The 24734-nt window shown below is 53.2% G+C and overlaps 1 protein-coding gene across 17 annotated transcripts; it reads left to right on the forward strand.

The window, feature by feature from the left end:
• Nucleotides 1–813: 813 nt before the first annotated feature.
• Nucleotides 814–24734, forward strand: CCNL2 (cyclin L2). Of its 17 annotated transcripts, none has more exons than XR_012427605.1 (13): nucleotides 814–1123; nucleotides 1479–1553; nucleotides 1808–1917; nucleotides 5246–5366; nucleotides 7233–7297; nucleotides 7879–8003; nucleotides 9763–9862; nucleotides 10067–10171; nucleotides 10259–10400; nucleotides 11969–12080; nucleotides 12165–12257; nucleotides 12442–12789; nucleotides 13440–13527. XR_012427605.1 is itself a non-coding variant. In XM_045388678.3 (13 exons), the coding sequence occupies exons 1-13, from the start codon at nucleotides 836–838 to the stop codon at nucleotides 24390–24392; spliced, it is 1935 nt and encodes a 644-aa protein (XP_045244613.1). In that variant the 5' UTR covers nucleotides 814–835; the 3' UTR covers nucleotides 24393–24734. The 17 variants fall into 17 exon arrangements, 13 of the variants coding, with proteins under 13 accessions (XP_045244613.1, XP_045244617.1, XP_045244625.1 ...); XM_045388678.3 differs by lacking the exons at nucleotides 7879–8003; nucleotides 13440–13527 and adding exons at nucleotides 23581–23758; nucleotides 24195–24734; XR_012427604.1 differs by lacking the exon at nucleotides 13440–13527 and having other exon boundaries at nucleotides 12442–13335.

Genomic DNA, 24734 nt, shown 5'->3' on the forward strand with positions numbered 1-24734 from the left:
GTTAAGACGTTACAAACCCAAGAACCCCTCCCTCACTGTCTCCCTGGCGTTTGTGGGGTAGCTCCTTCACACGTACAGCACCGGACCTCCCTCCCCCGACTCCTTCCGGGGGCCTGAACCTTGAGGTACTTAGGCCTCCCAATGCTGGAGGGGCTCTGTAGAGGCGTCGAGGCCACGTTTCCAGTCCCCCCTCCACCCGTGTCTCCCCAGCGGCTGAGTTTTGAAGGCAAGACTTTGCGGGAGTCTGGCGTTAATACGCATCCCAAAAACCTGGAGTCAACAAGGACTGAAGACACGACGCCGACGGCGGCCGGGTGACTCCGGGCACGCGCGTCTCATCCAGGGCGAGGCCAAGCGGAGCCTCTGACCCTGCCCGCGCCCAGGGAACAGCAGTGGGGGGTCGTCCCGCCCCAGATCCGACCGAGATGGACACCCTTGACCCACAGGCGTTTTGAGACGCGAGCTTCCGCGATCCGAGGTCTCTGTGCGAACGTGGGCATCTTGGAAGAGTCCCAGCCCCGCTCGGGGCGCACAGACAAGCGCTCTCAGCACCGCACCCGCGACCCGCGCCTCCGCTCGGAACAGACACGCTTCCGGGGTCGGCCGGCACCGCAGAGCCTGCTGGGTAACGAGTCCGCCCCACCCGCGCCAGGTTCCGGCGTCGGCGTTTGGCGCGTTGCTGACGGGCAGGTTGCGTAGCCAATTGCCGCTAGGCGGCGTCCCGCTGGTCGCGGGCCGAACCAATGACACGCGACGAGGCGGGGCGGTGGTGGCCGTGGAGCGTCGCGAGGAGCCGCCCTGCGGGAAGAAGCCGAAGGGGAGTCGGCGGCACAAAATGGCGGCGGCGGCGGCGGCTGGGGCTGCAGGGTCGGCCGCTCCCGCGGCAGCAGCGGCCGGCGCCCCGGGCTCTGGGGGCGCGCCCTCGGGGTCGCAGGGGGTGCTGATCGGGGACAGGCTGTACTCCGGGGTGCTCATCACCTTGGAGAACTGCCTCCTGCCTGACGACAAGCTCCGTTTCACGCCGTCCATGTCGAGTGGCCTCGACACCGACACAGAGACCGACCTCCGCGTGGTGGGCTGCGAGCTCATCCAGGCGGCCGGCATCCTGCTCCGCCTGCCGCAGGTGAGGGCGCGGCCGCGAGCCTCGGGCCCAGGTAACCGCTGGGGCGGCAGCCGCCCTTTGTTGGCGGCGAGTCGGGCCCGCGCCGCCCCAGCCCAGACCCCGAGCCCAGCCCCTGCCCCGACCGCAGCCCCTGCCGCGACTCCAGTCCCTAGCCAGCCCGTGCCCCTGACCCAGGGCCTCCCCGCCCGCCAGCGCGCTGGATCCCGCGACGGCGGGACGCGAAGAGCCTTTGTGGACGTGGGAAGCGTTTCAGTGTTTGGTTTTGCGTGGGGAGTCCCCACGTTACTCGATGACTTTTGGCTGCGAAGGCTTTGAATGGTGCGTTTGAAAATACAGAAACTTTCTTCTACTCTAGGTGGCCATGGCTACCGGGCAGGTGTTGTTCCAGCGGTTCTTTTATACCAAGTCCTTCGTGAAGCACTCCATGGAGGTAAGGTTTCCTCTTGCACTTCATTCCTAGCGAAATATGTTACGGGGAAAACGGTTTGTTATTTTGCCCGGGTACTCAGGGGAGCGAGTACCTGCCCCCCAGTCTGAGCTCTGTGCCGGAGGGTTCTGTTTCTTGGTTTCTTTTTTCCCTGGGTGCACCTCCCTTTTGGTCTGAATAGCCTTCAAGCCTTTGGCGGCCGTGAGGACGCCGTGGCTGGGGACAAACATGGGCGTGTTGCAATGCTTTCGCTTCAGCATGTGTCAATGGCCTGTGTCCACCTGGCTTCCAAGATAGAAGAGGCTCCGAGACGCATACGGGACGTCATCAATGTGTTTCACCGCCTTCGACAGCTGAGAGAGAAAAAGTGAGTCGGTCGGAGTTGTTTAGTCTATCATAGGTGTCTGTTTCCTTTTTTTCTGGTGAAGCTGCAGTGACACTTGTATAACAGTACAGGCCTGAGGTTCTAAACATGTGGGATGTTCGTGAGCGCATTCTCAAGTTCCACGAACAGGGCCTGCTCAGAGGCATTGGCAGATGCTGTTCAGTGAGGGCAGGGCCTCCAGTGAGGATAGTGCACTGTGGCGGTTCATGCCGGCGCTAGTGCACAGCCCTGTTGCTGTTTCTTTCCTACAGGTTTCCGAACGCTCTACAGCAGGGAGTCTTAATCTCAGCACTATTGACATTCAGGCTGGATAATCTTTTTTTTCCCCCTGAGATGGTTTCCTGTTGTCCAGGGCAGAGTGTGGTGGCATGATCATGGTTCACTGCAGCCTCAATCTCGTAAGCTCAAGAGTTTCTCCTGCCTCAGCCTCCTGAGTAGCTGGGACTACAGGAGCACGACACCATGCCAGCTAATTTTTATTGTTTATTTGGTAGAGATGTGGTCACGCTGTGTTCCCCAGGCTGGTCTCAAATTCCTGGGCCCCAAGGATTTGCTGGGCTTTGCCTCCCAAAGCGCTGGGATTACAGGTGTCAGCCACCGCATCTGGCTGGGTAATCTTTAGTTGTAGGGGATTCTCCTATGTGTTGCAGGATTCAGCAACATCCCTGGCCTCTACTCACTAGATGACAGAAGTACCCCACCTTAGTTGTGACAGCCAGAAATTCTCTCATACCAGGTGTGGTGGCTCACACCTGTAATCCCAGCACTTGGGATACTGAAGGAGGAGGTTTGCTTGAGGCCAGGAGATTGAGACTACAGTTATCTGTGATGTCACTACTGCACTCCAGCCTGGATGGCAGAGTGAGATCCTGTTTACAAAAAACCCAAAAGTATCTTGATGTTGCTTCACGGCCCTGGAATAGCAAAATTTCTCCAGCAGAGAACCGTTGTCTCTGACCCAGGGTTTATGCACCTGAAGTTAATGGAAGTCCTTTAGAAAACACAGCCTCGGCCGGGTGTGGTGGCTCACGTCTGTATTCCCAGCACTTTGGGAGGCCGAGGCGGGCGGATCAAAAGGTCAGCAGATGGAGACCATCTTGGCTAACATGGTGAAACCCTGTCTCTACTAAAAATACAAAAAAATTAGCCGGGCGTGGCGGCGGGCGCCTGTAGTCCCAGCTACTCGGGAGGCTGAGGCAGGAGAATGGCGTGAACCCGGGAAGCGGAGCTTGCAGTGAGCTGAGGTCCTGTCCCTGCACTCCAGCCTGAGAGACAGAGCGAGACTCCGTCTCAAAAAATAAATAAATAAAATAAAAGTAAAACACAGCCTCTGGCCAGGCGCGTGTGGTGATTCCTGCCTATAATCCCAGCACCTTGGGAGGCCTAGGCAGGTGGATCACCTGAGGTCAGGAGTTCGAGACCATCCTAACCAACATGGTGAAACCCCGTCCCTGTTAAAAACACAAATTGACCAGGCATGATGGCTCACACCTGTAATCCCAGCACTTTGGGAGGCCGAGGCGGGTGGATCACGAGATCAGGAGATCGAGACCATCCTGGCTAACACGGTGAAACCCTGTCTCTACTAAAAATACAAAAAAGCCGGGCGAGGTGGCGGGTGCCTGTGGTCCCAGCTACTCGGGAGGCTGAGGCAGGAGAATGACGTGAACCCGGGAGGCGGAGCTTGCAGCGATCCGAGATGGTGCCACTGCACTCCAGCTTGGGTGACAGAGCAAGACTGCGTCTCAAAAAAAAACAAAACTAGCTGGGTGTGGTTGTGGGTACCTATAATCCCAGCTACTCGGGAGGGTGAGGCAGGAGAATCGTTGGAACCCGGAAGGTAGAGGTTGCAATGAGCTGAGATTGTGCCATTGCACTCCAGCCTGGGCAACAAAAGTGAAACTGCGTCTCAAAACAAAATAAAACCCTGGCCTTGCCGGGCATGGTGGCTCACACCTGTGATCCCAGCACTTTGGGAGGCCGAGGTGGATGGATCATCTGAGGTCGGGAGTTCGAGACCAGCCTGACCAACATGGAGAAACCCCATCTCTACTGAAAATACAAAATTAGCCAGGCGTGGTGGCAGGTGCCTGTAGTCCTAACTACTCGACAGGCTGAGGCAGGAGAATTGCTTGAACCCGGGAGGTGGAGATTATAGTGAGCCGAGATCGCACCACTGCACTCCAGCCTGGGGGACAAGAGCGAGAGTCTCTTTCAAAAAAAGAAGAAACATGGCCTTATCGGCCTCCCAGGGTGCTGGGATTACAGGTGTGAGCCACCGCGCCCGGCCCTTTTTTTTTTTTTTTTTTTTTTTTTTGAGACAGAGTCTCACTGTGTCTCACTATGTCATCCTGGCTGGAGTGCAGTGATGCAGTCTTGGCTCACTGAAACCTCTGCCTCCTGGGTTCAAGTGAATCTCCTGCCTCAGCCTCCTGAGTAGCTGGGATTATATGCACCCACCACCACGCCAGGCTGATTTTTATATTTTTTTAGTGGAGATGGGGTTTCACCATGTTGGTCAGACTGGTGTCGTACTCCTGAGCTCAGGCAATCTGCCTGCCTTGGCCTCCCAAAGTGCTGGTGTTACAGGCGTAAGCTAACGCATCTGGCCCATCTGTATTTAAATATTGTGCTTTCATTGGTTCTATGGTTGTGGAACTGTGAATATGGATCCTCTTTTTTTTTTTTTTTTTTGAGATGGAGTCTCGCTGTGTCGCCCAGGCTGGAGTGCAGTGGCCAGATCTCAGCTCACTGCAAGCTCTGCCTCCTGGGTTTACGCCATTCTCCTGCCTCAGCCTCCCAAATAGCTGGGACTACAGGTGCCCGCCACTTCGCCTGGCTAGTTTTTTGCATTTTTTAGTAGAGACAGGGTTTCACCGTGTTAGCCAGGATGGTCTTGATCTCCTGACCTCGTGATCCGCCCGCCTCGGCCTCCCAAAGTGCTGCGATTACAGGCTTGAGCCACCGCGCCCGGCCCCATATCCTCATATCTTGAGTCACATAAAGTGCTGTTAGCATTTGTGCCATGAGATTCTAAAACTGTTGCTATGTTCGGTCTATGCTTGTGCACCAGAAGCTGTTGATCTGTAAGGAAAAGTGGGGAGGATCGTTGGGAAGGGATGAGTAGGTTGGCACTGGGCTGTGAGAAACGGTGTGCGGTTTTGTTCATCAGAGGACATGGACTTTGCAGCGATGTTGTGTTGTGGGGTTTGCGTTTTTAAGTGAGGTGCTCAGTGGGAGGTAATGACGGGATCTCAGAAGGCTTGCTCTGCTCGACTGTGATGGATACCCTCTGCTCTCTCTTTGGCAGGAAGCCCGTGCCTCTACTATTGGATCAAGATTATGTTAATTTAAAGAACCAAATAATAAAGGCGGAAAGACGAGTTCTCAAAGAGTTGGGTTTCTGCGTCCATGTGAAGCATCCTCATAAGGTGGGTGTGCGGCTCCCGCCCTGCAAGCCCGCCTAGGCCGCTGCTGCAGCCTGGCCGCCTCTCTCCACCTCAGTGCAGTTGAAGGCTCTGAAGAGGGCTGAGTGCCTCCCTGACTTGGCTTCCCGGTTTCCATCTATCATCTCAAAAGTAGCTCCTGACGCATTCGTCTTCTAGGGTCAGCTGTTTATTTTAGTAATATATTTTTAAGAGTTTTGGAAATGGCATTAAGTTTGGGCTTTCAAAAATAGTGGTGAGTTTATAAAAATTGAATTTTAGTTTACATTTTTCTTTCTCAACAGTTAAGTTTTTTTTTCTTTTTTCTTTTTTTTGAGGTGGAGTCTTGCTTTGTTGCCAGACTGGAGTACAGTGCCATGGTGGCAGTGGCAATGGAGGCACAACCTCCACCTCCTGGGTTCAAGCGATTCTCCTGCCTCAGCCTCCCGAGTAGCTGGCCCTACAGGCACTGCCACCATGCCCAGCTGGTTTTTGTATTTTTAGTAGAGACAGGGTTTCACCACGTTGGCCAGAATGGTCTTGATCTCTTGCCCTTGTGATCCTCCAACCTTGACCTCCCAAAGTGCCGGGATTACAGGCATGAGCCACCATGCCCAGCCTTTTTTTTTTTTTTTTTTTGAGACAGAATCTTACTCTGTCATGCAGGCTGCAGTGCAGTGGGGTGATCTCGGCTCACTGCAACCTGTGCCTCCCAGGTTCAAGTGATTCTCGTGCCTCAGCCTCCCAAGTAGCTGGGATTACAGGCATGCGCCACCACACCTGGCTAATTTTTATATCTTTAGTAGAGATGGGGTTTCACCATGTTGGCCAGGCTGGTCTCAAACTCCTGATTTCAGGCGATGTACCCAGCTCAGCCTCCCGAAGTGCTGGGATTACAGGCGTGAACCACTGCACCCAGCCTCAACAGTTAATTTTCTAAAGTTGCTTTAGTGGTAGCCTTACTTCCTCTTATGGAGGAATTAGTGGAATTTTGGCTCCTTTAGTCTGAAATGACTGGCAAGTTTTGCGGCATGTACTGACTGAGGACCATGACCGCGACACTGTCCCTCAGTCCCAGCATTGTGGGTGCCTTCTGTGTTACATGGAAACAGAGCACTTGTTTTACTCAGAAAAATTGTTTCCAACTCCTTTATTACTGGTGGGTTTCCTCATTTGCTTGTTCCACTTTCTGCCATTTGTTCAAATTATACATAAATTGCCCACCACAGAACCACAGATTGAAGTGCTTTTCTTTTTTTTTTTTTTTTTTTTTTTTTTTGGAGTCGGAGTCTTGCTGTGTAGCCCTCTGCCTCCCGAGTACCTGGGATTACAGGCATGCACCACCACACCCAGCTAATTTTGTATTTTTAGTAGAGACTGGGTTTCTCCATATTGGTCAGGCTGGTCTCGAACTCCCGACCTCAGGTGATCTGCCCACCCCACCTCCCAAAGTGCTGGGATTACAGGCATGAGCCAGCATGCCCAGCCTGAAGTGTTCTTCTCTGTTGGCTGAAAGTATGTTCATATTGTATTTTGGTGAGTTGGTAATTGGGGTACAGAGACGTGTAGAACAGGCCAACCTCACTGGTGGAAAGGTCTTGGAGATGAGAATGAAACCAGCCCCATGAAGAATGAGGCCTGTGCCGTGGGTTGTGCGGCTGGGCTCACAGGCATGCATCCTGCCTGGCTGCCAAGGCAGACAGCAGGTGCATCCGCAAAACTCCCTCCAGCCGAGCCATCTGCCAGACGTGTGGCCAGGAGCCACTCCTGGGATCTAGCATGAGGCTCTTATTTGCTGCATGGACACCCACAAGATCTGAATTCTGGGCTCTTAAGGTTCTTGGTAATAACTGCCTGACCCGTATCTTCCAGATAATCGTTATGTACCTTCAGGTGTTAGAGTGTGAGCGTAACCAACACCTGGTCCAGACCTCATGGTGAGTTGAGCTTCCTTGTTTTATGAGACCAGCAAGGGCAGTGCAGGAATGTATTGACTTGAGGCACTTGGGCAGTGGGTAGGCAGCCCAGTGACTTGGTTGTGGGCTGGAGTTGTCCGAGTGCCCAGTGCTCCTGCTGTATAAATTCCAATCAGACTCCCAGAATGGGCACTGGCAGTCACGGTAGGTGGCCCGTCCCTCCCTGCAAGCCTGGACTTCCTGTGTCCCCCCCCGAAGAGAGCAGTCAGTGGGCTTCCTCTGGGAGCTGTTGACTTGGCGCAGGAGGACCTTTTCCTGGGAAAGGTGGAGGGACAGACTAGTGGAGACTTTGTCTGTTTCTCCGCTGACATTGCATCCCATGGGAGAAGGGCAGAGAAGGTTCTGGGGCTGATTTTAGCAACGCATGTGCTAGAAAGGAACCCTAAAGTGGCAGTTTAGTATTGGGGGTATTTTGGTGAATTTTTTCCCATGGAGTTAAGTCTGTAAGGGTCATATTTTTGCTGACTGAATTGTCTGGTGCTATGACATGTTTAATAGAGAACCTATTTTGACTTTTCTTTTCTGTACTCTTTCAATCAAAGGGTAGCCTCTGAGGGTAAGTGACTAAGACTTCTCCTCTGCTGTCCAAGCGCTTTGGTGCAGGGACAGCGGCGTCTTCAGCCAATCCAGTGCAGGCTCTCCACCGAAGGCTGGCTCTAGACTGGTGGTACGCACATAGCATAGCCATGGCCGACTCCTGCTGTGGTTCTCTGACGATTGTGCTTCTTGTTAATCCTCTGTCGTGCTTTGGTAATTGTATTGATTAGAGTTGATAACTGTCTTGACTTGAATTTTGTCCCTTTAAAACTGCTGTACCTGTATGATAAAGATGCAGTACCTTTCTCTTAAAAAAAAAATGGTATGGAAAGCTGTGAGAATTGAAAAGACAAATTGGCTGATGTCAGTGTGGGGTTATGTCATGATTTCTAGAAGCCCTGAGGTTGCTCTTTTCAGCAGCTTTGGGTGACACGCTCTGGTCAAAGGTGTGCATCTTTAAATTATTTCATGGATACTTTAAAAAATATTGTATTGTTTCAAATACAGCAATAAGTTTCTATGTTCTCAAGATTTCATTTGTTTTTAAGAATTTAAAGTTCATGGATTAATACTATCAGTACTTGAATACTGAAAGTTGTTGATTAGAAATCGAAAGGTTACTGATTGTTGAGTGTATCTGTGTTAGAGCTGTGCACTGGCACGCTTACGTCAGGGGGTGCGGCCACACGGACGCCACACAGATTCCCCCGTGATGCCTGGAGCTGCCTCCAGAGACTTACCATTTAGAAATCTCTGATGGGTTTGTATGTTACCTTCTCCAAGGTTTGTTTAGGACAGATGCTGGGGGAGGGCCATGGGTTGGATTCCCACACGACCCGTCTGTCTGCTGGTGCAGCCCCGCTCCAGGGCTCACCGCTACTGGGGTGTGTGAGGAGCAGTAAATAGAAAACCAGTTCACCTGTCCTCACGGAATTACCCTTTTTGTTTTTGCAATATTCATAAAGCTAGTATAAGGTCTGGTTTTAGTCTATTAAATCTTACATATCTGAAGGAAAATGCGAAAAAGGTAGCCAGTTTTTAAATGTTTTAACTTTTAAAAAATGTAAATTTTTGTATTTTTATAGCTTCTAAACATGAAATTTAAAGAATGTACTGTGATGAAATGTTCAATATCATGTTGCTTCTCAGTATTGTGTTGCTTCTGATTCTATGAATGTTCATTTTAAGACTCCTTGTTGAAATGGGACAGTTGGCAGCGGCTCTGGTGAGCCCGAGAAGAGGCCTGCCCTTGGGTGCGGAGCCTCCCTCCGCACGACGCTCCCACGCGTCCAACTTGCACCCAAGGGGCTTTTCCCTCTTCCAAGTGGACTCCTTCAAGGAAGCTGCAGCTCGGTCAGCAGAGAAGGGGCCTGGCGCCAGCGCCCTGGAGGAAGAGGAAGAGGAACGCAAGAGGATGGCTTGTCTCCCAGCAGCCGCACCGGCTTTGTGCTCAGCCAGTTCATTTGAGTTTGCATGTTTCTCTGCACTATGGATTTTGAGCATTTAGATTTCTTTAATCAAAAGCGTTTTAGTGACTCCAGTAGACATTTTCTTTCTGAGGCATCGTGCTTTGCATGAGAGCAGGCCAATGTTGAGGGGAAAAGTAAAGTTAAAGTTGGTTCTCTTTCATAGCAACACGTATTGTCTGACATTCAGCCAGCTTTTTTTTTTCTAATAATTTCTGTGCCTTCCTGTCCTGTATTTAGAAAAAGCAGCTAGAATATTTCTCCATTAACTCTTGAGATTCACAGGACTGTCTAGCTCTGAGTCCTAGCAATAGACTCCTTAGAGGAGTAGTAAATTTATCTAGACTTTCTCTAGATAATGCAGGCGGAAGACCTGGGTTCCCGGGGTGGGGCGCTGCAGCTCTTCCTGTGTTTGGCTTCCAGGAATTACATGAACGACAGCCTTCGTACCGACGTCTTCGTGCGGTTCCAGCCTGAGAGCATCGCCTGTGCCTGCATTTATCTTGCTGCCCGGACACTGGAGGTCAGTGTGTTGCTACTTTGGAGAGATTCTAGTCATTTTTTTTTTTCACCAGTCTCCAGTAAAGTTTACTGTATTATTCTTCAAATTATGCTAATCTGGGCCAAAGCATTTTGGTAACCAACAGGCTGTTTTTTTTAATTGTCCTGAGTCTTGCTGGCCTTGAAGTTGAGGAAAGTGTAACAATGATGGTGTTTGTTTTTACAGATCCCTTTGCCCAATCGTCCCCATTGGTTTCTTTTGTTTGGAGCAACTGAAGAAGAAATTCAGGAAATCTGCTTGAAGATCTTGCAGCTTTATGCTCGGAAAAAGGTTGTTCAGAATTTTTTCATGTCACGTATGCATTTGTGTTTGGCCAGAAACACTTGATTCTGAACGGACGCCTTCTGACTTTTGCAGGTTGATCTCACACACCTGGAGGGTGAAGTGGAAAAGCGAAAACACGCTATCGAAGAGGCAAAGGCCCAAGCCCGGGGCCTGCTGCCTGGGGGTGCACAGGTGCTGGATGGTACCTCGGGGTTCTCACCTGCCCCCAAGCTGGGTGAGTCTGTTAGGGTGCAGGAATCCACTCCCCACAAAGGTGAAGGCCGGTGACCCTCCCAAACCTTCATTCTGGGGTATGTGCTCCTTCCAGACTTTTTTTTTTTTTTTTTTTGAGGCAGGGTCTCTGTCACCCAGGCTGGAGTGCAGTGGTATGATCATAGCTTACTGCAGCTTCCAACTCCTGGATTCAAGTGATCCTCCTGCCTCAGCTTTCTGTATAGCTAGGACTACAGGCACACGCCACCATGCTTGGCTAATTCTTTTTTGTTTTTTGTTTTTTTTTGAGGTGGGGTCTCGCTCTTTTGCCCAGGCTGGAGTGCAGTGGCGTGATCTCGGCTCACTGCAAGCTCCGCCTCCCGGGTTCACGCCATTCTCCTGCCTTAGCCTCCCAAGTAGCTGGGACTACAGGCACCTGCCACCACGCCTGGCTAACTTTTTGTATTTTTAGTAGAGATGGGGTTTCACCATGTTAACCAGGATGGTCTTGATCTCCTGGCCTTGTGATCCGCCGGCCTTGGCCTCCCACAGTGCTGGGATTACAGGCCTGAGCCACTGTGCCCAGCTTGCATTTCTTCTTTTTTTTTTTTTTTTTTTTGAGACAGAGTTTCTTTCTTGTTGCCCATACTGAGTGCATTGACGTTGTCTCAGCTCACTGCAACCTCTGCCTCCCAGGTTCAAGCGATTTGCATGCCTCAGCCTCCCAAGTAGCTGGGATTACAGGCACCTGCCACCATACCCAGCTAATTTTGTATTTTTAGTAGAGATGGGGTTTCTCCATGTTGGTCAGACTGGTCTTGAACTCCTGATCTCAGGTGATCTGCCCGCCTCGGCCTCCCAAAGTACTGGGATTACAGACGTGAGCCACTATGCCCAGCTTTCTTTTTTTTTTTGAGACGGGGTCTTACTCTGTTGCTCAGCTTGGAGTGCAGTGGCACTATCTGGGATCACTACAACCTCTGCCTCCCAGGTTCTAGTGATTCTTGTGCCTCACCCTCCCAAGTAGCTGGGATTACAGGCGCCCACCACCACGCTCAGGTAATTTGTGTGTATGTGTGTGTGTGTATATATACACACACACATATATATGTTTTGGGTTTTTTTTGTTTTGTGTTTCTTGAGATGGAGTCTTGCTCTGTTGCCAGGTGAGTACTGTGGCGCAATCTCCGCTCACTGTAACCTCCACCTCCCGGGTTCAAGCGATTCTCCTGTCTCAGCCTCTGGAGTAGCTGGGACTACAAGCGCGCGCCACCAAGCCCGGCTAATTTTTGTATTTTTACTAGAGACAGGGTTTCACCATGTTGGCCAGGCTGATCTTGATCTATTGACTTCATGATCTCCCCGCCTCGGCCTCCCAAAGTGCTGGGCTTACAGGCGTGAGCCCCTGTGCCCAGCCCCATCTGCATTTCTGTGATGCCTGTGTAAGTTCCGGGACCCAGGCTGGGAGCAGGCAGTTACAGTCTGCATCGCCGTTCGACCTGGAGAGGAGCCTTATCTTGCTCTACTAACTTGTTTCTTATTGGGAGACTTTTTTTGTGGTTGGCTTTTAACCTCTTGTTCTGATTCTAGTGGAATCCCCCAAAGAAGGTAAGGGGAGCAAGCCTTCCCCACTCTCTGTGAAGAACACCAAGAGGAGGGTGGAGGGCACCAAGAAAGCCAAGGCAGACAGCCCCGTGAACGGGTGAGACTCTTGAGCGGCCCGGGTGGCTGTCGGGGTTGGCTGGAGAGACTTCTGGTCTGTAATTGGCCCCTGTCCTGTTCACAGCTTGCCGAAGGGGCGAGAGAGTCGAAGTCGGAGCCGGAGCCGTGAGCAGAGCTACTCAAGGTCCCCATCCCGATCGGCGTCTCCTAAGAGGAGGTGTGTGCCTCGGGGGGCACCCAGGAGGCCGATAGCGGGTGGGGCTGTCCCTCGGGGTAATCATTCTCACCTGAGGTGGTTTCTTGTTTCTCTAAACCTGGAGCTTGTGTGTCTGAGCTCCTGTGGCCGTGTTGGGCCTGGCTGGCCAGACAGTCGGTTGCAGAACACGTGTTCTTCCTCCCAGGAAAAGTGACAGCGGCTCCACGTCTGGCGGGTCCAAGTCGCAGAGCCGCTCCCGGAGCCGGAGTGACTCCCCACCGAGACAGGCCCCCCGCAGTGCTCCCTACAAAGGCTCTGAGATTCGGGGCTCCCGGAAATCCAAGGACTGCAAGTACCCCCAGAAGCCACACAAGTCTCGGAGCCGGAGTTCATCCCGTTCCCGAAGCAGGTCACGGGAGCGGGTGGATAATCCAGGAAAATACAAGAAGAAAAGTCATTACTACAGAGATCAGCGACGGGAGCGCTCGAGGTCATACGAACGCACAGGCCGTCGCTATGAGCGGGACCACCCTGGGCACAGCAGGCATCGGAGGTGAGGTGGGGTTGCAGTGACTGGAGGCCGCAGGCCCTTCCCTGGGGGGTTCCTGATGGCTGCCCTTTGACCCCCGGTGGCTGCCCTTTGACCCCCGGGTGTGCTCCCTCAGCGCAGGTGACCCTAGAGCAGGATTCTTTTTGGAAATGTATGTTGAGTGGACCTTGGTGGATTTGGAAATGGAACTGAGGGACCGGTGACATGTGCTTCAGACCGGTCTGGGGTGCGGCACACACCTGGGCCCGTGTAGGGCCCGGCTCGGCGGCAGCTCTGAGGCCAACTCGATGAAAAAGTGAACGCACACGCCCCTGTTGGCGTGGCCTGGCGTGGCCTGGTGCTATCGGCAGCCGCTCTCCACTCCCTGACTGATAATTACGTGAAGCCAAGAAAGATGATTTTTAGAATCTTTGCCTATATTAGGTTGTACTTATGTACATATTTTGCAGTGTTTCACAAGAGAAAATGGCCTTAATTGCCCCTTATTCTCTCTACACGTTGTAAATAAACATGTGTTTAATACAAGTTAAAGCTATATATGAAAACTCAGAACTTGAATCCTGTCAGCTTAAACCTTGTGTAGGGAATCCTGACTTTTAAACTGTGAGGGTATTTGGATCTGTGTTGAAAGTCGTATATTTTTATCTGTGCAGTGCTGAGTGCAGGCCACCAGCTCCTAAATAGAGGTTCCCTATATGCGCGTATGACATGGTGAATAAACACAGCTCTCTCCACTCAGGACATCTGGAGCGTTGTGGACGTGGTAGGTGGTCGTTCTGCGTGCTTGTGAAAGTGTCCGGCGTGTGCACAGCCGGCGTGCCCACTCTCGGGCTCCTTGCTCCCTGCTCTACTAAAGTTTTGGATTTTGCATCCAATCCTGTGTGCCTGCCCTTCTGCTGAAAGCTTGTGGGGGTCCTGAGCCCCCTGCCCATCAGGATGACAGGCTCCTTCCTGCAGGGCCACAGGAGGGAAGTTTTGGAAACACACAGAATGAGTCCAAAGTGCTCTCGTTCCTGAGGGGGACTGGTTTGTAACCCATGACATCTGTGTGTGGGCGTGAGAGGCAGCTGGGAGCAGGACACTTGGAGGGTCACCCCATCGGGGTGGCACATGCACTCTGAGTGCCCCCCAATGTTGTCAGCTGCCTCTTACCGTGGACTAGGGGGCCCCACTCCTAGTGGTACGGCTTGGGCTTACTAGGGCAGTGGAGCATATAGGCCGGGGCTAGTGGGATAATGGGGAGTTGTGCCTGATGACTTTTTTTTTTTTTGAGACAGAGTCTCGCTCAGTCACCCAGGCTGGAGTGCAGTGGCGTGATCTCGGCTCACTGCAAGCTCCGCCTTCCAGGTTCACGCCATTCTCCTGCCTCAGTCTCCCGAGTAGCTGGAACTACAGGTGCCCGCCACTACGCCCAGCTAGTTTTTTGTATTTTTAGTAGAGATGGGGTTTCACCGTGTTGGCCAGGATGGTCTTGATCTCCTGACTTCGTGATCTGCCCACCTCGGCCTCCCAAAGTGCTGGGATTACAGGCGTGAGCCACCGCGCCTGACCGTGCCTGATGACTTTTTTGATGGAGTTCTGTATTAGAGAGTTGGTGGGACCCGAACTGAGGAGATTCCAGGGAGGGTGTCCTTCCAGGGGGGGCAGCTATGAGGGGCCCCTTAGCTTCCTGTGCCTGGAAGTAAGAGAACCAGTAAAGGGCCACACATGCCTGTGCCCAAGAGACTTCTCTCCGTTTGCTTTCCTTTTTACGGAATAATTGTAAAATTATTATGACATGAAGAACTGTTTAAGACCAGATTTTATGGTCTCCCAACTTGCATCAGGCCCAAATGGTGTTGCAGTAGAAATTGAATTTTGGCCGGGTGTGGTGGCTCATGCCTGTAATCCCAGCACTTTGGGAGGCCGAGACAGGCGGATCACAAGGTCAGGAGATCGAGACCATCCTGGCTAACCCGGTGAAACCCCGTCTCTACTAAAAAATGCAAAAAAAAAACTAGCCGGGCGGGTTGGCGGGCGCCTGTAGTCCCAGCTACTCGGGAGGCTGAGGTAGGAGAATGGCGTAAACCCGGGAGGCGGAGCTTGCAGTGAGCTGAGATCCGGCCACTGCACTCCAGCCTGGGTGACAGAGCAAGACTCCGTCTCAAAATAAATAAATAAGTAAATAAATAAATAAAGCCAAATTTGGATTCGCCCCAATAGCCCAAGACACATCTGTGATGCCAGCCGAGGCGGCAGGAGGGAAGCAAGTGGCTTCGTCCCTTCCAGATCCCACTCTCCGCAGAGAGGTGAATTTGGGTGGCACGAAAGTAGATGAGAAGCATTTGTCCACTAACGGAATACAACAAAAGAAGTAATTTTTTTCTTTTTCTTTCTGTTTTTTTGTTGTTGTTGTTGAGACAGAGCCTCGCCCTGTTGCCCAGGCTGGAGTGCAGTAGCGCGATCTCGGCTCACTGCAACCTCTGCCTCCCGAGTTCAAGCGATTCTCCCACCTCAGCCTCCTGAGTAGCTGGGACTATAGGTGCCTGCCACCATGCCCGGCTAATTTTTTTTTTTTTTTTTTTTTGAGACGGAGTCTTGCTGTGTCGCCCAGGCTGGAGTGCAGTGGCTGGATCTCAGCTCATTGCAAGCTCCGCCTCCCGGGTTTTTACGCCATTCTCCTGCCTCAGCCTCCCGAGTAGCTGGGACTACAGGCGCCCACCACCTTGCCCGGCTAGTTTTTTGTATTTTTTAGTAGAGACGGGGTTTCACCGTGTTAGCCAGGATGGTCTCGAACTCCTGACGTCGTGATCCGCCCGTCTCGACCTCCCAAAGTGCTGGGATTACAGGCTTGAGCCACCGCGCCCGGCCCCGGCTAATTTTTTTTTGTATTTTTGGTAGAGATGGGATTTCACCACATTGGCCAGGCTAGTCTCGAACTCCTGACCTTGTGATCCGCCTGCCTCAGCCTCCCAAAGTGCTGGGATTACAGGTGTGAGCCACCGCGCCCAGCCATGTTTCCTTTTTTTTTTTTTGAGACTAGGTCTTGCTCTGTTGCCCAGGTTGGAGTGTAGTGGTATAATCACGGCTCGGCTCACTGTAACCCCACCCTGGGCTCAAGCAATCCTCCCACGTCAGCCTCCTGAGTAGCTGGGACTACAGGAGCGGGCCACCACACCCAGCCAGTTTTTCTATTTTTTTTTTTTTTTTTTTTTTTGAGACGGAGTCTTGCTCTGTAGCCCGGGCTGGAGTGCAGTGGCCGGATCTCAGCTCACTGCAAGCTCCGCCTCCCGGGTTCACGCCATTCTCCTGCCTCAGCCTCCGGAGTAGCTGGGACTACAGGCGCCCGCCACCTCGCCCGGCTAGTTTTTTGTATTTTTAGTAGAGACGGGGTTTCACGGTGTTAGCCAGGATGGTCTCGATCTCCTGACCTCGTGATCCGCCCGTCTCGGCCTCCCAAAGTGCTGGGATTACAGGCTTGAGCCACCGCGCCCGGCCTAGTTTTTCTATTTTTTTGTAGAGACGGGTTCTTGCTGTGTTGTTCAGGTTGGTCTTGAACTCCTTAGCTCAAGCAGTCTACCTGCCTCGGCCTCCTAAAGTGTTGAGATCACAGGTGTGAGCCACAGCACCTGACGACAAGCTTCTACTAAGCAAAGTGTAGAAGGGAAAGCGTAAAGTGACTATAAGAAGGGTAAAGCTGGCCCGGGCATGGTGGCTCACGCCTGTAATCCCAGCACTGTGGGAGGCTGAGGCAGGCGGATCACGAGGTCAGGAGATCGAGACCTTCCTGGCCAACACAGTGAAACGCTGTCTCTACTAAAAATACAAAAATTAGCCGGGCGTGGTGGTGGTGCGTGCCTGTAATCCCAGCTACTCGGGAGGCTGAGGCAGGAGAATTGCTTGAACTAAGAAGGTGGAGCTTGCGGTGAGCCAAGATCGTGCCACTGCACTCCAGCCTAGGCAGCAGGGCGAGACTCCGTCTGGAAAAAAAAAAATTTAGCCGGGCGTGGTGTGCACACCTGCAGGAGGCTGAGGGGATGGTCACTTAGGCCTAAGAGGTTGAGGCTGCGGTGAGTTGACAACGTGCCTCCAGCCTGGGCGATAAGAGTGAGGCCGTCTCAGAAATAAAGTAAAATTGCTGACAAAAATAAATTGGGGTTAGAGGAGAATCAGCCAAGAGAAGGGGTGAGAAGGATGTGGTTCTGTCCAGGGTGGCCAAGCAATGGGGTATCCAAATCCACTGCTTGGCTGCCGTGAGGGAACAGGCCCTTAGACTTGGCACCTGACCAGAGCACGGATTTCACAGGAGGTGGCGGTGCTATGGCCGCTTACCCACTGCTCGGCTCCACCGTGGGCCAGGAAAGAGGATGGTTCTGAGAAAATCCTCGTGGTAGCTTTGATCGCCCACTGCGCACATCTCGTCGTCTCCTCATCTTGCCTCCGCCGGTCGCCTCCATCTCCTGTCTCCCTGCCTCTTGCTCACCCCCTTGCTGTCTTTTTGTTTTTTGTTTTTTTTGTTTTTGTTTGAGACAGAGTCTCGCTCTGTCGCCCAGGCTAAAGTACAGTGGCGCTATCTCGGCTCACTGCAAGCTCCGCCTCCCGGGTTCACACCATTCTCCTGCCTCAGCCTCCTGAGTAGCTGGGACTACAGGTGCCCGCCACCACGCCTGGCTAATTTTTTGTATTTTTGGTAGAGACGGGGTTTCACCGTGTTAGCCAAGATGATCTCCATCTCCTGACCTCGTGATCTGCCTGCCTTGGCCTCGCAAAGTGCTGGGATTACAGGCGTGAGCCACTGCACCTGGCCTCTTTGCTGTCTTTGTCCCTTCATGACCGCTGGATGATCCATGGCCAGTAAGCCCCCAAATTAGGGCTTAGCCCATGAGGGTTCTTGTCTTCACCTAGGGAAGAATGCAGGTGGTGTTAGACAGCAATCTTTCCTTTTTTTTTTTTTTTTTTTTTTTGAGACGGAGTCTCGCTCTGTCGCCCAGGCTGGAGTACAGTGGCCAGATCTCAGCTCACTGCAAGCTCCGCCTCCCGGGTTCACGCCATTCTCCTGCCTCAGCCTCCCGAGTAGCTGGGACTACAGGCGCCCGCCACCTTGCCCCGCTAGTTTTTTTAAAATTATTTTTTAGTAGAGACGGGGTTTCACCGTGTTAGCCAGGATGGTCTCCATCTCTTGACCTCGTGATCTGCCCGTCTTGGCCTCCCAAAGTGCTGGGATTACAGGCTTGAGCCACCGCGCCCGGCCTTTGTTTTCTTTTTTTTAATTGGAGATGGAGTCTCACTTTGTTACCCAGGCTGGAGTGCAGTGACATGATCACAGTTCACTGCAACCTCTGTCTCCCAGGCTCAAGCAATTCTCCCTCTTGCTGGTATTGTGGGTGTCCACCACTGCACCTGGCCCACAGCAATCCAACAGTCTTGCTCTCTTGCCTGGGCTGGAGTGCAGTGCTGCAGTCTCAGTTCACTGCAACTTCCTCCTCCCAGGTTCAAGTGATTCTCCTGCCTCAGCCTTCTGAGTAGCTGGGATTACAGGTGTCCGCCACCACGCCTGGCTAATTTTCACCAGTTGGGGGGGGGTGTTCACCATGTTGGCCAGGCTGGTCTTGAACTCCTGACTTCAGGTGATCCGCCCACTTTGGCCTGTGCTGGGATTATAGGCGTGAGCAACCAAAGCTGGCCCACAGCATTCCTTTTATTGAACTGGAGCTAGTACTGGTGGGGCAGGGATAATGTGTAGACAGTGGGCCCAGAGCTGCACTTGAGGGCTGTTGGCAACTGTATTTATATGTATGTTTACTTACATTAAATTAAGGGGTGAGTTACCAGGACTTTCTGCGACAGGGGTGGTAACCTCTGGGTCACTGCCGTGGACTTTGTAAACTGTCAAGGCACTGGGGGGACGGCTTACACCAGTGAGCAGTGAGGGCCCCCAGGGATCGCCTTCCTTCTGGCGGTTTTGCTTCATTCTGTCTGGATCAGGAAGGCCGTCCTGCAGGTCTCCCGTCTCCCTGCTGCAGCGTGCTGATGGGACCAGGGGGTCCCTGGTGGTCCCCGGCTGGAGCCTGGCTGGCTTGGGACAGGGCGTGTGGTGGCTGCCTCCAGTGGGTCCCCAGGAGCCCCAGCATGGTGGGCATCTCCTTGCAGTCACCACTGCAGAGAGAGATCCAAAGCACTGACCCAACGCAGGGCCCAGCACACACTTCCCAGAGCCCCCTCTGGGCCCCCGTCCTGGGTGAAGGGTTGTTTCTGGGGAGTTGACAGCAAGCATGGCCCTGACTGTCCATGAGATGACTGGCCCCGCGAGGCTGCCAGGAGGGGAAGTGCAGGCATCAGGGTTGCCTGTCCCCGCGACTCCATGCTGCCTGCGTCTCAGCTCCCGGGCCGCCATCTGGAGGAAACTGGTGGGAGCTCAGGGGGGCTCAGGCTAGGGGGACACGGTGGAGGACTGAGAGCTCAGAGATGTGCTGTTGGGCCACGGTAGTGCCCCAGGGACACTGCTCCACACGCTGAGTGCACAGGACAGTCCCCAGGCGTCAGCTGTGCCAAGCTGGAGAAACGTGTGGGACGTGCCCCAGAGGACACAGCAGGGCCCTTTGTCCCCAGAGCCTCCAGCACCACAGCTCTGGCAGTGCCCAGTGTCCTCGCAGGGCGCCTCTGCTGCCTGAGGCTTTCCGGAGCCCATTCTGGAGATAACCAGACGGGCGGGCCAAAGTGCGGTTCTGTCCAGGTCCTTTGAGGGTCCACGCTAGCTGGGGGCCCCACAGGCTCGTCTCTGCCTAGGGACACAGCAAAGGGCCACGGCGCCAGCTCCTGGCATGAGTGCCCTGGAGCTCTGGCAACTGGAGCCTGGTTCGGCGTCCGGAAAGGGAGAGTCGCCAGCCACAAGGTGGGGCAGGTTCGGCCTTTGCTCCAAGTGACTCAGGTCTCGGCCTGGATCCAGGAGCACTGACCTGAGGGTGGGGGTCTTTCCCACCACACCGGGGGCTCCCCGTGCCCCAGAATCCATGGCTCTCCCCTGCCTGCAGCTAGGCCAGGCCCAGGGGTCACTCCAGCCCTGGGAGTACCTACAGGAGGAACCCACACGGGGAGGCATCTGGTGCGGTGGGTGGGCACCTCCCTGGCAGCCCTCAAGGTTGCCCTGGCACTTGGGGCAACTGCACATTTTCCCAGGGGAGGCAGGCAGTGGGGGGCTGCCCAGCATCCACGAGGCCACCGTCCCACCTCTGTGAGATTTACCCTCTGCAGGGACCAAAGGAAGGAGGGGCACACACCAGTGTCGTCCCACGGATGCCCCCCTCCACCTCCTCAGGCCCAGCCCCTGGGGGCTGCTTCCATCCCGCCAGCACCTTCACGACTCCACAGGCAGCTGCATGAATGGGGGAACTGGCACAGGCAGGGCTGTGGCCCCACATGGGGTGCACTTCAAGTTCCTCACAGGGCAGGGCACCCACAGAGCAGCGGCTGTGTCGTGGAGCTGCTGGGCAGGCTTCACTGGTGGTGGCCTGGCTGGAGTGTCACGGCCCAGGGCACCCCAACCCTGAGAGGACACACGTGGTGGAGAGGCCATTTCGCCGTCAGCATGGGGTTTAGGCCCTACCACCTGGGACAGCTCATGGTGGCGCCCATGCCCGGGGTGGGGTAGGACTGAACTGCTGCATCCTGAGCCAGATGCACTGCTTCTGTTCCCTTAGCCTTGTGTGAGGGTTCCTGGCTCCTGGGAAGCCCTGTGCCTGGAACACTGGTGAGCATTTTAGCACCTCTGAAAAAAGGGTAGGCCCTCATTTTTCAGTTTTTGGGGTGTACATACTTCCTTCATGGCCAGTTTTATTTATCTGAGATAGTCCCGCTCTGTCACCCAGGCTGGACTGCAGTGGCGCGATCTTGGCTCACTGCAACCTCCATCTCCCAGGTTCAAGCAATTCTCCTGCCTCAGCCTCCCAAGTGGCTGTGATTACAGGCGCCTGGCTAATTTTTGTATTTTTATTAAAGATGGGGTTCCACCACATTGGCCAGGCTGGTCTAGAACTCCTGACCTTAAGTGATCTGCCTGCCTCGGCCTCCCAGAGTGCTGGGATTACAGGCATGAGCCACTCGGCCCGGCCCGGCCAATTTTATTTTATTGTCTCTGTCACCGAGGCTGGAGTGCAGTGGTGTGATCTCGGGTCACTGCAGCCTCAACTTCCTGGGCTCAAGTGATCCTCTCACCTCAGCCTTCCAAGTAGCTGAGACCCACAGGCTCACGCCTCCATGCCTGGCTAATTTTTTTCTTTTTTTTTGAGATGGAATCTCGCTCTGTCTCCCAGGCTGGAGTGCAGTGGCTGGATCTCGGCTCATTGCAGGCTCCGCCTCCTGGATTCACGCCATTCTCCTGACTCAGCCTCCCGAGTAGCGGGGACTACAGGCGCCCGCCACCATGCCCAGCTAATTTTTTGTATTTTTAGTAGAGACGGGGTTTCACCATGTTAGCCAGGATGGTCTCCATCTCCTGACCTCGTGATCTGCCTGCCTCGGCCTCCCAAAGTGCTGGGATTACAGGCATGAGCCACCGCGCCTGGCCTTCTTTTTAATTTTTTGTAGAGATGGAGCCTCAATATGTTGCAGGCTGGTCTTCAACTCCTGGGCTAAAAGTGATCCTCCCACCTCAGTCTCCTGAGTAGCTGGGACTACAGTTGTGAGCCATCACGCCCAGCTAATTTTTGTATTTTGCGTCGAGACGGGGTCTCACCATGTTGCCCAGGCTGGATATGGCCAATTTCAAGTGCCAACAACTTATTCCATGCAGTAGCCACTATACAGCTTTTCCTTCACCACTCACCGTGGCATGGCCGAGGCTCACTCTGCCTCCCATATTTAAGTGATCCCCCGTCTCAGCCTCCTAAGGAGCTGGGATTACAGGCATGTGCCACCAAGCCCAGCTAATTTTTGTATTTTTCGTAGAAATGGGGTTTCACCATGTTGTCCAGGCTGGTCTCGAACTGACCTCAAGTGATCTGCCCGCCTTAGCCTCCCAAAGTGCTGGGATTACAGACGTGAGTCACTGCATCTGGTCCACAATAGTTAAAAAAAAAAAAAAAAAAAAAAAAAAAAAAAACCATTTATTTAAGCAAAAATACATACAGTCGTTACTGCCAGACTTAATATGAGATGTTGAACGTTTGATCCAATTTTTCTTCCTGGATAAGTTTTTCTTTCCGATTCCTGTCAGTTTTGAAAACATAATACCAGAAGAAGAGGGTCCCCATTCCATACAGAGCTCCCAAGAGTGAGTTTTTAGGAGTGGGTCTAAAATTAGGGTAGGCATTCGCTAATCTTGCACAGATCCACTGAATCAAGGCAGGCTCTTGATGAGCCCTTGGCGGTTAGGGACCTTGTACTGAAGCAGGTGCTCCCGTTTAAGCCGGGCTCTGAATGGCCAGCGGCTGGGCTTGTGCCCGCCTATTTGGCTGCGCCAAGGGCCGAGGCCAGGTGTGACGGGGTATACTTGGGGAGCGATATCTCCGTGGCCGGGCACACACTTGCCTATAACAGTCAGTCATCTTAAGACCATTCTCCGGAGGCAGGAGAATCGCTTGAGGCTGGGAAGTGGAGCTTGCATGAGCTGAGATCGCACCACTGCACTCCAGCCTGGGTGACAGAGTGAGACTCCCTCTCAAAAAAAAAAAAAGGCCAGGCGTGATGGCTCACACCTATAATCCTAGCACTTGGAAAGGCCGAAGCAGGTGGATTGCCTGAACTCAAGAGCTCAAGACTAGCCTGGGCAACACAGTGAAACCCCGTCTCTACTAAAATACAAAAAATTAGCCGGGTGTGGCGGCATGCTGTATTCCCAGCTACTCCGGGGGCTGAGGAAGGAGAATTGCTAGAAACCGGGAGGCGGAAGTTGCCGTGAGCCGAGATCACGCCACGGCACTCCAGGCTGAGTGACAGAGCAAGACTCCATCTATTTAAAAAAAAAAGAAGGAAAGAAACTTCAGAATTTTTTGGCATGTTGTATCTCTGGCCCGGCGGTTGGAGGAGCATTAAAGGCGGGGTGGCCAAGGGTGGACCCAGGCTGGGGCTCAGCCTGTGCCCTGAGCTGAGGAGCCCCAAAGTCTTGGGGCAAAAGTTGCAGCCAGGCAGGGCCCTGATGCCTTGTCAGAACCTGGCAGTGACTTGTGGGAGCCAGTGCAGGCTAGGGCACAGTGGGACCGCTAGCTGTTAAACTTTCAGGAGTTTTGCACACCAACTGCTACACACAGCCATTATTTCTTTTTTTTTTTTTTTTTTTTTTGAGACGGAGTCTCGCTCTGCCGCCCAGGCTGGAGTGCAGTGGCCGGATCTCAGCTCACTGCAAGCTCCGCCTCCCGGGTTCACGCCATTCTCCTGCCTCAGCCTCCCCACAGCCATTATTTCTAAACCACATACATTTACAGTTAAATTATGCTAATAAAAGGAAACACTGAAAACTCATAGTTTCGTATTTTAATAAGATCACTATTATCCGTGATCTTAAGATTATTTAAGTATTATAAGCAGGTGTGCGCTGGGTTGCCAATATGTTGTTCCCCAAGTATACTCCGTCGTGTCTGGCCACTCTGCCCTCGACCCAGTCCTGAGGAGCTGGGACTACAGGTCTGCGCCACCACCTATGCCTTTTTTTTTGAGTCGGAGTCTTGCTCTGTCACTCAGGCTGGAGTGCAATGGCACGATCTCGGCTCACTGCAACCTCCAATTCCCAGGTTCCAAAGATTATGCTGCCTCAGCCTCCAGAGTAGCTGGGACTGCAAGTGTGCGCCACCACACCCAACTAATTTTTTTTGGTATTTTTAGTAGAGACGGGGTGCCATGTTGGCCAGGCTGGTCTCAAACTCCTGACTTCAGACAATGTGCCCGCCTCGACCTCCCAAAGTGCTGGGATTACAGGCGTGAACCACTGCGCCCGACCAAAATTCTGAAGTTTGTAAAGAAAAACTTTCCTGAAGACAAATGGGTATTTTGGGGAAAACAGGTATGTGCAGTAACTGTGTACTTCCCTTGAGAGACTAGAGTTCCTTTGTTTACAAATTAGGAATCATGGCCGGGCGCGGTGGCTCAAGCCTGTAATCCCAGCACTTTGGGAGGCCGAGACGGGTGGATCACGAGGTCAGGAGATCGAGACCATCCTGGATAACACGGTGAAACCCCGTCTCTACTAAGAAATACAAAAAACTAGCCGGGCGAGGTGGCGGGCGCCTGTAGTCCCAGCTACTCGGGAGGCTGAGGCAGGAGAATGGCGTGAACCCGGGAGGCGGAGCTTGCAGTGAGCCGAGATCACATGCCACTGCACTCCAGCCTGGGCGACAGAGCGAGACTCCGTCTCAAAAAAAAAAAAATAAATAAATACAAATTAGGAATCATAACCCATGCACCCTCCCCGATTCTTCCACTGCATTTTTCTTCCTCAGATGTTTGTAAAGGATCGATCTTCCTGGGCTAGTTCCAGCTCACCTAGCTTGGCAGCTCTGCTCACACAAGCATCTGGCACTTGCAACACGTGTTCCTGCCACTCCTGTGGGAGGCAGCTAGTCAGGTCTGGCCTGGACATTCATCGGGGTGGCCATTGTCTGCAAGCCTCCTGGGCCGGCTCCATGCAGCTCCTGTAGCTGAATGGTAATTCCCCAGCCTCGTAGCAGCTGGGTCCTGCTCTAGCTGGGACCTTTCCCGTTTGGCCTGGAGCCTGCTGGGTACAGGGACCACAACAGACTGGTGTTCCTCACTTCACCTCCCTGAAATTACTTCCTGAGAGGGGGAAGGACACCCTGGTTCCTCGTGCCCCTCCAGACTGTCTCAGACTGAAATGTCCACATCCCGTTTCTTCTACCTGGTCCCTAACTCTGGGGAGGTACTTCTATCTGCGCATCAATGCCTCAGAAGCCTGAAGGCCAAGGTTGCCAGCCCAGGTTATTCTGGTTCTTCTCAACATGCTCACCTGTTCTCTGATGGAT

Source organism: Macaca fascicularis, chromosome 1 (assembly GCF_037993035.2).
Source record: "Macaca fascicularis isolate 582-1 chromosome 1, T2T-MFA8v1.1".
In the NCBI taxonomy this organism is placed as follows: domain Eukaryota; kingdom Metazoa; phylum Chordata; class Mammalia; order Primates; family Cercopithecidae; genus Macaca; species Macaca fascicularis.

What these genes read in the sequence shown, in the direction of transcription:
- CCNL2 (XM_045388678.3), top strand. Translation starts at nt 836, where the DNA reads ATGGCGGCGGCGGCGGCGGCTGGGGCTGCAGGGTCGGCCGCTCCCGCG. An exon ending in CACCTGGTCCAGACCTCATG is followed by an intron (nt 7,298 to 9,762) that starts GTGAGTTGAGCT and finishes TTTGGCTTCCAG; the next exon opens with GAATTACATGAACGACAGCC. An exon ending in GCAGACAGCCCCGTGAACGG is followed by an intron (nt 12,081 to 12,164) that starts GTGAGACTCTTG and finishes TCCTGTTCACAG; the next exon opens with CTTGCCGAAGGGGCGAGAGA.